A 14359-nucleotide genomic window follows, 5' to 3' on the forward strand; every position below is an offset into this window, starting at 1 on the left:
CGGAACCGCTGCGGGCCGCCGGGTGCGCTCAGCCCCGCTGCCGGTGCTCCCAGCCTCGTCCCCGCTGCCGCGCAGAGCCCAGCCATGGCCCGGCGCCGCCGGTAAGTTTGCCGGCTCCCGGGGCCGCCCGCCGGGGAAGGATGTAGCAGCCCCCGGGGCAGGTTTGCGGGGTGTGCATCCCCGGCATGGCGGGGGGGGGGGATGACCGGGTGCGGGGGTGCGGGGCTGGAGGCAGGCAAGGGGCTGCCCCGTCCCGCAGACCCCAGGCTGCAACCGGCAGCAGGGGCAGGCTCGGAAAGGCCCGCGGGGAGCGGGGTGTCAGTGCAAACCTTGCACCCTGATCTTGGGGTGCAAACCTTGCGCACTCCGACGTGTAGGGGCCACGCAATTTTTTTTTGATGGGTAGGAGTCTTGCCACCCGGAGAAGATTAACGCAGCCCAGAGGCACGTCCCCAGCTCCGCTTGTAAGGTGCAGCTTCAACTTTTGCCGCTAGACAGATGTTTGGCAGTGAAAACTGAAGCAGATGGGTTTATGCAGCGCGTTGTGCAATGTACTGGGTTGGGTTTGGAGTGGTTTCTCGGACAGCCCCTCCATCAGCAAGTGCCGGCGGTGGTGATGAGCGGCCAAAGCTGTTTTAGAGAGCACAAATCCTTCTTTCTGTTCTCCCTCTCCCCCTTGGGATACTCGTGATGCCCAAAGGGCAAGTGCCTGGCACAGCAGACACCCACACCCCAGTAGGTGATGAGGGTTGGGGGGTTGTGTCTGCATGACTGGATCTGCACATGGAAGAGCTGCCAGGGAGCACTTCAAGGGATCGATGATTGCATTTGGCCCAAGGTTGTCCAGCATCGTTGGCTGTTGGATACAGATGGAAATCCGAGGTCCTGAGTCGCCAGTCCAGCTCTATGAGCCATCCACCACTCTCTGGAGCTGCCAGCTGGAGTTTCATGGTGACTCAATGTCTGGAAGATCGCAGGGGCCATGTCAGAGGGCGGTACTTAGGTTTCCATTTCTTCCCCATATCATGTTTTAGCACTCGGGTGTTGGGGTGGGCTCGGGTTTCAGCCTGCCTCAGCATCCGAAATGCTGAGCGCTCCCAAAGCGCTGAATCAGCTCTTTTAAAAAAGGATCGGGGAGGGGCAAAATGGGGCACCGGGTCCCGCTGTGGAGCTGTTTGTCTTGGAGGATGGAGATGAGCAGGAGTGAGACTAACGGCCGTGGGAGCATTGGGGAGAAAGGCTGTTGAGTGATAGGGTGGTAGATGAAGCACATCTTGTACCAGCAAAAATTGGGCTGGGGGACCTAAAGGCAGCGGCAAAGACACCAAAATCTTTATGGCTGTGTATCTTATATGGCACACGTGGTGAATGACATAAGCTAATAGCAGACTGATGCCTCGCACCAGGGTTTCATACGCCTCCCCGCTGGACCAGCCCTGCTAGTCCTGGTGCTGGCTCCTTCGGTGGGAGTGATGAAATTATTGCAGTTATCAGTCTCATTTCCTTTTTGGGCAGAGATTTATATCATCCTGGCACACTGGCCCATGGAACTCCTTGTATTTGGTGTTTTGCTTTCGCCACCGTCGTGCACGAGCTGGGTGGTTTTAGTGGATACCTCTCCAAGAGCTGCTGGCCCCGCAAGTGCCGAGGAGCTGGCTGCTGGGTTACCCCATGGACCGCGGCTTCAGGGCCAGGCTGCCTCCTGCTCCCCCAGGGGCTTAGGATATCTCCAAGGTGGACACAGAGATGCCCTTGAAGGGAGAGCGCCGGAGCTTTCTCTCCCACGGGTCCAATGCACTTTGCTACAAGTGGACCAGGAGAGCTCACTTGGTTTTAAAGTCTCCACAAATCTTTGCGGCACAGACAAATTCAGGCGCTGTGATGTGCCTCCAGGCGGGGGAAAGTGAGAGCCCTTGGTCATGGTTTAGTCATGAGCCGGCAGCACCGCAAGTGGTGTGCAGGGTTAAAGTGAAAATCCAGCTTATTAGAACTTCATCTTGCTAATTAGCACAGGGTGAAGAACAAAGAAAGACAATGTTGTAAAGGGGGAATTGTCAGGGGTGTTAAATATTAAGTCATCTGCTGCCAAAATTGACTCCCAGTGGCTTTTTTGCATTCATGGTCAGACACTGGATGAGGTGTCTAAATGGATTTGGAGGATCACTTGACACTGGCAGCTTTAAGGGACATAACTGGGCTGTAAGGTGACGATTCCTACAATATAGGTGAAAGTATTTAAGGCTGGGCAGAGCTAATGCCACAGCTTCAAATCTCCCGTCTGCTTGCAGACGGTACGAGGTGCTGGCAGTGTGTCTGCACTTTGCAGATGAGCTCTGTATTCTTGTGGCCCCCTCGGATTTGGGGTTTATCCTCTGGGTGCCTGGTGCTGTTTAATCCTGGCTTACTAACCAGCCGGCAGCAACGGGGCTGCTTGTTTCTTTTCGCTCAAGGCAACCTCATTACTCTGCTGAATATGACTCTGCTTAAAATCACAAGTCTTGGGGAAGGAAAAAAAAAGCCTGCATTGGTTTTTATTTTGCTTGCTGAGAGCCTGCGAATGCAGGAGGGGACAAGCCTTCGCCAGCCCTTCCCGCTCACCTGGCAGGGAGGTGAGATGCCAGCCCGAATCCCGCGACTCCGGGAGCCGAGGCTCAGCAAAGCTCGTGCCCTTCGTGCCGCCGCGATGCCTGCGGCAGCCGCCTCTTGGCCGGGTGCCGCCGCCTCAGCACGCCCCGGCCAGAGGGTTGGCTGCTCACGCATCCGTCACAGTGCCTGAGAAAACACGCAGGTGACGCGCTGGGTCCCCTCCTCCTGCCCGCGGACACATGCTGCTCGGGGCGCAGCCAGCTCGTAGCTCCGAAACACCCTCATGCGATGGAGAGGACGAAACTGCCAGGGACGTGGAGATAGAGCAGCGCTTGTATTTTATGTTTTATATTTTAAAAAGCCATCTGTGGCAGAGCCAGGCAGCAGGCAGGGATCCCGGGGAGGCGATGGATGGGTAAGTACCGGCACCATGCCCCCGGCGGGATAAGCTGCCTCCTGGCCAGGACTGTCCGCATCCGACAGCCGGGTGCTACGGGGAATTCGCTGCTGTGTCTTGCCACGGAGTCAGCAGCCCCAACCGCAAGCGGCTGTCACTTTGCGGGCAGTGCAGAGACTCCGCTGACCGCAGCCTTTCCCCGAGCCCCTTGGGCCAGGCAGCGTGTCTGTCCCCGCTGCGACCGCAGCAGGGAGGGTGAAGGCAGGGGTCCCCTGGGAAGGATTGCGTCGTGTCCCCCCCAGCTGTCCCTGTCCCGCTAAGGCAGAGCCGCTGCCCTGGCTCTGTGCCACCCACATTCACCCCGGGGTGGCTTGTGCGCTGCGGGGATAAATCCAGTGCGGTATCTGGGGGGATCCTTGTGGGTGGCTGTGCAGGGCTAGGGAAGGAATCGGTGCCTCCGATCCACGGGCGAGCCGAGGTGTGCGAGGGGCAGCCCTGTGCCCCGTGCCAGCGCTGCCGCTTGGCCCCCCCCCCCCCCCCCATCCCACCCGCTCCCATCAGCGCCAAGCAGCTGGAATGGTGATTTCACCCTTTGACTCCAAAAAGCCCTCCAGAGAACTCCAGTGCTGCTGCAGACCTCTCCAAGGGAGATTAAACCCCCTGGAGAGGTTTGCTTGTCCCCCACTTCAGGTTTGCAAAGTCCCTTTGGCTGGTCTCCCACGGGGGGGTTGCGGAGCGGAGCAAGGACCTTGCATGCGGTGGCTTTTTCCCCCCCCACAGCTGTTTTGAAGAGAAGTAATTTCCCCCTTAATTTGCCATCTTAATTCCCTGGTTTTTTATGGGGTTGGAAATGCCTCCCAGTGAAATCTGCGGTGCTTCCTTAGCTCGACTCCTGCCAAGATATTTAGGGAGGAGGCAGCAGCACCTTGCACTGGCGGGGAGGGTTTCCCAGCATCCTGGCATGGGAAATGGGTGCGTGTCCCTGACACAAGCTTGGCCCCTGGCGCGGTTCAGACCAGACCCCACCGGGGCAATAGAAACCACTTAAATGTTATTGACCCTTTTTAAACGAATGCCCTAATTGCAAAGTTGCTGGGGTTAGTGGTGCTGTGGGTCTCGCAGCCCGTGGTTAGCGGCAGTGTTGGCAAAAATAGAAGCGGTCAAAAAATGGATTTTTATTTTTACTCTGTAAAGTGTGTCCTGCTTAGATGTTTTGCTTTCATCTCCAGTTGAGGCAAGACAACTCGCTGCTTCCACAGAACAGGAAGAAAAAGCTTTGTTTTGGGTCAGCTGGGAAGCTTCAGCGCAGCAAGCTGCAAACATGCTGTTTGGCTTTGACACCCTCCCTTCCCGTTTTCTTTTTTTTTTTTGAGGAGTTTAAAGGTCACCGCAATGTCATCTTGGAGCAAAATAACAAGTTTGCATTCCAAAAAAAATGTCGAAACAGGCTTTGCATGAGCAGGCACCTCTGCAGGCTGCGGCTGGTGAATGCGAGGTGGCAGGCGTTGTCTCCAGGGAGCCTGGGAGACTTACCTCTCATCTGGGGTGGAGCCAGATCACCGGCTGGAGAACATACATTTTGTTAACAAGTCAGAAAAAGAGAGAGGCCGGATGGGCCCAGAGTGAGATCCTGTTTTCAATCCCTCCCTGGCCCATTGGTGTGCTGGGCGATGCCTGCAAACACCCTTCTTTGTTGGAGTGGTACCTGAGCGGGTGATGTCCATCAGCCCAGCCACAGGGCTTTGATCCTGGCCCAGCCAGAGTGACCAGAGCAGGATTAAATCCGCCAGCTTGGACACCCGGCTGGCACATCCCTCCAAGGCAAATTGGTGTCCAAGGGCCACAAAGGGCTGCAAAACCTTTCTTAAAAAACACATTCTTTCTTTACTGGCAGCAGCAGTGATGGCTCCTTCGTGTACGTCATGAGCTCCAGCCCATGGGGGGAAAAGAAAGAAACAGCCTAAAAATAGAGCAGCTTCGAAGTAGTTCATAAATAATAAACCAGCCTCCTGAAAGGAAGATGAAAATCTAGAAACTCCCTAAAGCCTTGGGAGCTGCTGTCAATTTTACATGGAGTAAGGAGGTGGCTGTCCCCACAGCGGTAGTATCGGCCATTTCTTGGGCTTAAAACCCTAAATGAGAACTGGGAAAGAAAACACTGTTTATTTCCTCTTTTTTTCTTTTAGAAAACATGAAAACCTTTAAAAATTCTTTTCCCAAATAATTTGTGAGACCTGCTCAGTGGGCAGCTGCATTTTATTTTCTCCCCCCTTGAGCTTTGCAGTCCCCAGATAAGGCACGCATGAGACACAGGCGTGCCTCTGGTAGTGATAGGTATTTGCATCTCCCTCACTGGCATCCCAAAAATTCCCAGTGCCAGGAGGGAGGGAGCTTGTTTGGGCTCAGCATACCCGTCTGTATTTCCAGAAGCATTCCGCCACTTGTAGCATTGCTCAGCTGTGCTGGTTTTGGCCGAGACCCTTCTGCAAACCCCCACCCACCCACCCCCAACCCCAGTACAATTCTGCGCTGCTTCTGGTTCACCCTCAAGCCAAGGAGGGGTTGACAGAGGGGACGAGTGTTTATTCCAAGGACAGCAACTTCCCACCACTGTCTCCTCTCTGCCTTTATTGCCCCGTTTTTGCTGGGCTCACCTAGCCTCACGTCACACGTGCTGGTGGCTGAGGACCCCGTTCCTGGGGTGCAGGATGCGGCCCTGGGTGACACAGTCAGGGTGGTCGGAGCCCCCATCCCGTGCTGGGGCTCCCCACCAGCGAGCGAGTGCTCCGTGGGACTTGGCCACGGGACAAGTCGTTTAGCTAAACCTATCGCCCGTTCAGGCTAATTGCTTCCTAATGCCGCTGTAATCCCATTTAAAGCAACTGGCAGCCTAGAAAGTTATCGGCTCTCAGGGGAAGGTTAAGATGACCCGGCCGGCAATGAAAAAGTTCCCTGAGCTGCAAGATCTGGCCCAATACGTGTTTCAAGACGAATATAAAATACTATATGTTTTGTTGAGCCCATGCCCAGGTACCACTGTGGGTTTACACCTAGGCATCCCCGTAGTGCAGCAGTGGGTTTTAGATGGTGCTCAGGACCCCTTTCTGCTTTGCCTGTCCTTTTTTGGGGAGAAAAATCTGTCCGAGGTGCAGAGGAAAACGTGCTTTGGCTTGTCACACCTGCAGTAGGAGAGGGTTCAGTATTTCATTTTGGATCTTTTTCTTCCCTCTTAAAAAAAAGAAGCCAAGCCCTTCAGAGGGACTTACTGCTACCAGCTTTGTTCGTGCCCAGAAAGAGGGTTTTTTCCTCCAGTTTGCCCAGAGCCGGGAGGGGCTTGGGGAGGGGGCAGCGTGCCGGTGTTTGCTGGTGTTGGGCAGGTACCGGCCAGATGGTCTGCAGCTCCTCTCCTTCCTGCTCCTCCTGCGGCTGGGTTTCTTGCTCTCCCGTGTCCTTACTTTACTTTTCCCCTCTGGATCCTCGGTGCTGTGCTTGGCCGAGCCCAGCCAGCCCGCGGCCAAGGAAAAGCCATTAGACTCTTGGCACAGCCCGCTTCCCCGGGGCCGCGCAGGGGGGAGCAGGCTGGAGTCGAAACACAGCCCGGGCCGTGCTGGGTGGAGGAAGAACCCTTTGGAGGTCCTACACTGCTCACTCCTGATAAAATTAGCCTTTCTCCTGCCCGGAGCCATTGCAGGGGTCTGCATGCATGGCAGGAGCGAGCCGCTCTCCTCCCGCCTGGGGCTGCTGGTGCCTCCCGCAGCCGTGCTTTGCTGCACAGCGCACCCCTTACGTGCCCCCCAAAAGCAGCCATGAGCCGCCGGTACCCCGTCCCAATTTGGCCATCCGGGGGCTGTGGAGAAGCTGGGATTTACCCACCTTCGCTGCAAAGCATCCCCAGGCTGGAGCAGCCGGGACACTCAGCAGATGAGCTGAGTTAAATCTGCCAGGGAGGCAGTTTGATTAAAATTAGTAGCAGCTGCCTGGAATTCATTAACTGGTGTCTTTTATGGCTCTTAATTAGCCCTGTCCCTTAAAGATACTGTTAGTGGGCTGATCCAGCTCCCGCTCAGCCTCCTCCTACCCCCTCCCAGTCTCCGCTCCTGCCTTGCTGAAAGTCTTCCCCCTAAAAAAAACTAATTATGGCAACAATTTGGCCCTTATTGCCCCGGGGTTGTTCTCCATGTGGGGCTCAGGCTGTTCTCCGCACGTGTTGTCTGCCCCGGGGTAACTGCAGATGGTGTCTGGTACTGGGCGTACAGCACCCGGCACGTCGCAGCCCAGGGGCGGGGGGAGCTGCTGAAGCGGAGTCGGCAAAGGGATGACAAGCGGTCCCTTGATTCAGAGACTCTACTGAGACTATTTATATCCTCTTCTTTTTCAGAGACGGGTGCTCCGGGACTCGCTGGAGGTGGGAACTCTCCTAACAGTCCGTTGTCTTCTGCTGAGAGCCCCAGACTTGCTGCAAAGAGATCTTCCTTCCCACTCCCCTGCGCAAAAAGCCCTAGAGAAAAGAGAACAGCATGTACACCTTCCTGCCCGAGAACTTCACGCCAGTGAAGCAGAAGCCCTCCAAGGAGCTGAGACCCATGCTTGGGGCCATCTTGCTGGGCCTCATCCTGTTCATTGCCGCGGTGGTGGCCTGGTGCTACTACACGGTGTCCCTGCGGAAGGCGGAGCGGCTCAAGACGGAGCTGATGGACCTACGGGCAGATGGTTTTGTCATCAGGAACCAGCACGGAGAGGTGGTCTTCCGGCTGGCCTTCCGCTCGGGCAGCCTCGACCTGGAGTCGTGCTCCAAGGAGGGCGAGATTTTGAGCTGCACGCGGTCGGGCGGGGGGCCGCTCAACTTCTTCATCCAGACGGTGAAGCCCAAGGACACGGTGATGTGCTACCGCGTGCGCTGGGAGGAGCTGGCGGCCGGCCCGGCGGTGGAGCACACCATGTTCTGGGAGGACGCCCACTGGTACGGGGGCTCGGAGATGAGCACCCAGCACTGGCCCATCCGCCTGGCCGGCTACCAGGAGCCCGTGCCCTATGTGACGAGCGACGTCCACTCCTTCCGCGACAGCTTTGGCGGCATCCTCGAGCGCTACTGGCTCTCCTCCAAGGCAGCGGCCATCAAGATCAACGACTCCGTGCCCTTCCACCTGGGCTTCAACGCCACCGAGCGTGCCCTCTTCTTCCAGGCTCGCTACAAGGACTCGCCCTACAAGCCCCCGCCGGGGCAGCAGCCCTTCCCCGAGCTCAGCTACCGGGTCTGCGTGGGCTCCGATGTCACCTCCATCCACAAGTACATGGTGCGCAGGTACTTCAACAAGCCCTCCAAGATCCCCGCCGAGAACGCCTTCCGATACCCCATCTGGTCCACCTGGGCACTCTACAAGAACAATATTGACCAGGATAAACTCTTGCGATTTGCTGAAAAGATCAAAAAGTATCGTTTTAACTGCAGCCACATTGAAATCGATGACATGTACACGCAAGCCTATGGGGACTTTGACTTTGACCCCGTCAAGTTCCCCAACGTGACAGAGATGTTTGCAAAACTGAGGGAAGATGGGTTTAAGGTCACCCTGTGGACTCACCCTTTCATAAACTACAATTCCTCCAATTTTGGAGTGGGAATCGAGCGTCAGCTGTTCATCAAGGAGCCCTCTGGGCGGCTGCCGGCCATGGTGGAGTGGTGGAATGGCATTGGGGCCATCCTGGACTTCACCAACCCGTCGGCCCGGGACTGGTTCCAGAGCCACCTGCGGCAGCTCCGACACAAGTACGGCATCTCATCCTTCAAGTTTGACGCGGGCGAGACCAGCTACCTGCCCAAGCAGTTCAGCACCTTCCGCCCACTCTCGGACCCCAGCATCTGGTCACGGCGCTACACGGAGATGGCCATCCCCTTCTATGAGCTGGCTGAGGTGCGCGTGGGGTACCAGTCACAGAACATCTCCTGCTTCTTCCGCATCATTGACCGTGACTCCGTCTGGGGCTATGAGCTTGGCCTCAAGTCCCTCATCCCCACGGTGCTCACCATCAGCATGCTGGGGTACCCCTTCATATCCGCTGACATGATCGGGGGGAATTTTTTCCCCAACAAGACAGATGGGGCAGTGGAGATCCCCGACCGGGAGCTGTATGTGCGGTGGCTGGAGCTGTCGGCCTTCATGCCCTCCATGCAGTTCTCCATCCCGCCCTGGCTCTATGACAAGGAGGTGGTGGAGATTGCGCAGAAGTTTACAGAGCTCCACGAGTCACTGGTGGCCCCGCTGCTGCTGGAGCTGGCTGGGGAGGTCACCGACACGGGCGACCCCATCATCCGTCCCATCTGGTGGATCTCGCCCCGTGACGAGGCCACTCACAGGATCGACTCCCAGTTCCTCATTGGTGACACCCTCATGGTGGCACCCGTCCTGGAGATGGGCAAGCAGGAGCGTGATGTCTACCTTCCGGCGGGCAAGTGGCGCAGCTACAAGGGGGAGTTGTTTGAGAAGACCCCGGTGCTGCTCACGGACTATCCCGTCGACCTGGACGAAGTCGCCTATTTCCTCTGGGTTTCCTAACGGGCTCCTCCATTAGCTTTGGGATAACCACGCCTTACCTAGGACTTTGTAACAAATAATAATTCTAATTGCACATTTCGTTTGAGACTGGGGTTCAGGAAGGGAATTAAATAGACTTCACTGTCCTTGGGGTAATTTTTTTTTATTCGGAGGGGGTGATCTTTTTTTTTTAATTTGGGGCATGTGGGAGACTCCGGTTGGATTATGGTGGGCAGAGTTTTCTCTGTATAGGTCAGGAAGGAGTTGTCAGTCTACAGACACGTAGTAAACCCAATACCTTTTCAGTTCCCAAGGATTTCAAGAGGTCGAGTTTGGTCAGTGACAGTGGGAGCGTTTCTGGTCTCGTGGGAGGACCCGGCGCTGGGCATGGGGGTGTGTGATGTGGGAGGGTTGCTACAGCACAGCCTGCCTTAAGTTTTATAGTTACGGCAAATATACTTAAAAGGACTTTTTTTAAGAGCAGAAAACAAACTAGAGATATATATATATACATATAATGGATTTTTTCCCCTCCGGTCTAGTGTGAACTGGACTAACAGTTGCCCCATGCTCCCGCTTTCCTGGGTACCAGGCGGGCCAGGTTACTCGCGTGAAGTCCGGGTATTTTAACTGTATGGGCTGTGTGTCGCTTGCGTCCCACCTCCTCGCCCATTTAACACCCACTGCAAGGCACTTGCCTATGTGTTTTGCCTTGGGTGTCAACATTGCCTTTCCTAGAGCAGCACCATCCATACCAGCATGCCACATCAGTCTTTTTAAAGCATTTATGGCCCCGCTTGGTTACATGATTATCCTGCTAATATCATCCCTTTTGGTTTTTAAGGACAGATGAGCTTTCAGGTTTATTGCTGGCAGAAGGACTGCCTGGAGCAAAGCTGTTCTGAAAAAGTACGTGCGGCGCTTCCCCGGGAACAGCTGGTTCCCGCAAGCAGCACGTGTCTTGGGCCGACGGTGACGTTTGCTGCTAGCCGGCTTGCCGGTGGGTGGAAAACACTGGCTTTTGCACTGATGGGTCTGTGCCAGCGGGTGTTCTCGCTGCACCTGCGGAAATGTTCTCATAGACCATGAAATTAAGCTAATACCCATCTCCATCTCAGGTCGCAGTTAGAGGTGATGGTTTTGTTGAGGGTTTTTCTGAAGCAACCCTCCTCTCTCCCCCAGAGAATTAGGGGCCTTCCTCAGCGTTTGTGGTGCTGGAGGTGGGGTTGCTGTCAGAGGCTTCTGGAGGGGACATGGGGTGACATGGTCCTGCAGCCCAAGCCGCTGGCAGCTGGGTTGGAGCTGCAGAGATGCCTCTTTCCCAGCTTTCCCATTTGGTTTTGTACGGGAATATGCATTTACAGAGAGCTGTGGGCAATCTCCGCTCCGAGATGGAGCAAACAGGATTGAAGTCTGGCAGCCTTCCTCCCCAGGGCAGGACATTCCAGGCTGTGCCCTGGTTGGGAGCGTGTTTCAGCCCCTGAATTTTTAATGACCCTCTGCAGAATTGAACTGCGTTGGCTGGGAAGGTTTGGGGCACCCTGCCCAGGCTACGGCCAGCCAAGGAGAGCTCAACATCTGCAGGGTTTCTTATGGGATTGTGTCTGGGCTGAGCATGGGTCCAGCACGAGTTTGCCACCTGGGGAGATGGTGCTGTGTTTTGGGTAGGGTTGCGTACCAGTGAGGATATTTCTCAAAGCCCATCTCCTGCCACTGGGCTTTGCAGGAGGCAGAAAAGGAGATGCACTAAAAGGAGATGCACTAAACCTGGGGGTTGTGATGGGGTCCAGGAGTAGATACTTAGATGTTTGGGGCAAAATCTAAAGTGCTTTTATAGTTAGGAAGGAAGTGAGGAAGTCCATTTTGATGGACTTTTTAGAGCACCCCTTGAGGTCTGACTCTGCCCTGCATAATTTGGTGTTTCAGCCTCTGCCCTGCATAATTTGGTGTTTCAGCCTCAAAGTGAGACGCAGGGGGGGCCCTATAGATCCCTGCCCAGCTGGACCACAAGCCTGTCCCAAAGCCTGTTTCTTGTGGCTTTTCACTATGAAGGGCTCAGGTTTGATCCCTGCCACCAGTGCAAACAGTGGTTACAAGTTACAGACACCCTCTGGCAAGGAGCTAATCCTGGAGCCCCAGCGTCAGTCATCAGGGCACTGGCAGGATTTGGCCCTTGGACTGGAGGGTGGAGGTGAAGGTGAGGAGCTTCTGAGATGAATCTGACTACAGGCTGCAAGGAGGACAGGGTGCGGAGAGGGCTTCTCCAGCCCCAGAAATGCATAAAGGCCATGCTTTCAGGAGCTCCAGCTCCTCCCTTCCAATCTTTGCTTCTGAAACACTTGTCCTTGGCATGGGAGTCATTGGGTGGAAGAGATGTTGCTGCACGGCTCAGCTGCCAGGGAAGAAGTGGTATCTTTGGCACAGGACTTCATGGGAAGGATTCCAGTGTGACCAGGAGATATCACGTGTCTTCTCCTCCTTTGTTACCGCTGTGCCACTCACCGCATCCCTCACTAGTAAGGGGTGAGGCTACATGAAGAGAAACACAGCATTCCTATTAGTATCCCTTTTATTATTAAAATGATGGGAGCAGCTGGATGAGTGCCTTCAATCTCCTCGCAGTGGTTTCGGGCACTGTCAGGAAGGTCATGGAGGAAATTCTCCTTTAGACACACCATCTTCCTTCCCCTCCCCTCAAAAGAAAGGATTTTATTATCAAAGTTTTAATTTTCTTTTTATTTAACTATATGAATAAATATGTAAGATTATATAGTACCTTTGTTTTTCTAAATGCTGTAGTTAGAGCCTAAGTGGCTGTGGCTATTCAGTGCTCCAGCTAGGAGAAAGGTAAAGCTATTGGGAGGACATTAGGGATGATGCTGAAGAGCGGGTACCTATGCGTGGCTCTCTGCGGGTCCGTGGCACCAAGCTTTCCCCGTGTGTTGGGGACAGGCTCAGCGGTGTTGCCTCAAGCTATCTCAGAGGCTTTTAGGTGCCCTTTCCATCCAATTTTTTACCAAAACCACTATTTCTAACACTATATTGTAGCACTGCAGGACTCGAGGACCTCCAGGACTTTGCGTACCACAAGCACGCTGTGCACAGACACCTTGGGAACTGCTGCTAGGGAGATTTCTCTGATTTACACCATGGGTCAGTTGCCAAAGCAGGTTTTAGTTCGACTCAGCCAAGGAAAAGCCCCGAAACAGGTTTGGGAGTTGGATTCAGCCTTTTCCACCCCAGCCCACAGCATACCGTGGCTGAGCAGCAGGTCAACGTGATGCCCATGTGATTGAATTTTGAAGCTTGCGCTGTTGTGTATCGGGTTTCCTGGGTGCTTGTGTTTGCACATGCCGTCCTACGTTGGACTGTAATGCTGGTGGGTTTGTTTTTAACCACTTTTCTAATTCTTAATTGTTATGAAGACAGAACTGTAACATGAATTGCCTTGATTGATATAAAATTTTGGAAGACAAAAGGAAGTTTAACTATGTCCATCTATACGTGGGGCTGGTGTTTCAGGCAGATTTGGGGCTTTTTCATCCTAGACTTCACTGAAAGCAAAGTTGAGATTGTTGATTTATTTAAAGCTTGTAGCCTGCAGCTTTGATGCATGTTTTAAAGGGAGGAGCTGGCAGCCACCCCACTCTTGTGTTTGCAGTGGTGGCAGGAGATGGGGATATGGAGATGATCCACTGGATCAGGGATTGCCCTCCCCTGGATCCCAATAGCAAAGGGAATAGCCCTGCCTTAGGGCTGACCTGGAGAAGACCATGTCCAGGCAAACCCCTATGGGGTCTGCCCCCGGGGGTGGGGACCAGACTGTTGAGCCCTTATTTCTGCTGACATCCACCCAAAAAGGGCCCATCAGCATCGACTCGGCGGGGTTTGCTGGTCCATGCTGCTCTCAGAGGACACGTGCTTCGGGACTGTTTGCAGGCGCTGAAGAAGAGGAGCCTGCTCTTGGCTTCCCTCGGGCACGCCAGAAGGTCCGTCTGGGCCCTGGCTGTCCCCACTGCCCCTGGGGTCCCCCTTTCCAGATGGCGCTGACGGCCAGGATGGGGACAGAGTAGATCTTTGTGGCTATGGGAATGCCAAAAATGGAGCGTGTGAAACTCGTTTTGGAGCCTGCCTTGCCCAACACCACCCCCTTTGCCCCACACAATGTTTTTCCTGTCCTTTCCATTGTTACTAGACAAATCACAGCCTGCCTTGTGTCACTGGCACTGGCCAACACATAGAGCTTGGCTTGAGGAATGAGACGGACTTCGGTTTGCTCCTTTTGTAATAAAAGACATTTTCCCAATGCTTTTCCTTTGCCTTCTCCCTTGGGTGCAAGCGGCATCCATACACTTTTATGATGCTCACATGGCGGGGTGAAACTGGTGCTGGCTGGAGACTTGGGAGCAAGTTGGCAGCTTGCAGCACTTGCAGCAAATCCTCAATAATGCAGGAGTCCTCCTTGGAATCAGTGGGTTTGGTTTGCATCCTCCCAAAAGCTGGCGCTGTGTGCAGGGAGGGTGTTGTGAGGCTTGCCAGGGACATGGGGACAGCGAGTGGGGTCTCGTCTGTCCTGGGTCCCAGCTAAGTGACAGTGCTTGAAAACACATCCATGGCTGTGGACGGCACAGGGTGGAGTGTTAATGGCAAAGTCCAAACCCCAGTAGGGCTACAGCAAAAGCCCAATTCGTTTCAAACTGGATTTCAAGGAGGTGCCTATGGGTGACAGCAGAGCAGCAACTGCTGATCTGTGAGATCCTGGCCGGGAGTGTGTCAATCCCTGCCCGAAATCACAGCTTTTATTAAAAGTAAGAAAAAACCAACAGGCAGGCAGGCAGAGCCC

General features: G+C 54.6%; 1 protein-coding gene across 1 annotated transcript; it reads left to right on the top strand.

Moving 5' to 3' along the window:
• Nucleotides 1-10: 10 nt before the first annotated feature.
• On the top strand, nucleotides 11-12990 carry LOC142075458 (myogenesis-regulating glycosidase-like). Its single transcript, XM_075136818.1, has 2 exons — nucleotides 11-101; nucleotides 7362-12990. Exon 2 carries the CDS (start codon nucleotides 7501-7503, stop codon nucleotides 9535-9537), a length of 2037 nt encoding a protein of 678 aa, XP_074992919.1. The 5' UTR covers nucleotides 11-101; nucleotides 7362-7500; the 3' UTR covers nucleotides 9538-12990.
• The last annotated feature ends 1369 nt before the right edge of the window (nucleotides 12991-14359 follow it).

The sequence above is a fragment of the Calonectris borealis genome, chromosome Z (assembly GCF_964195595.1).
Source record: "Calonectris borealis chromosome Z, bCalBor7.hap1.2, whole genome shotgun sequence".
Taxonomy (NCBI): Eukaryota; Metazoa; Chordata; class Aves; order Procellariiformes; family Procellariidae; genus Calonectris; species Calonectris borealis.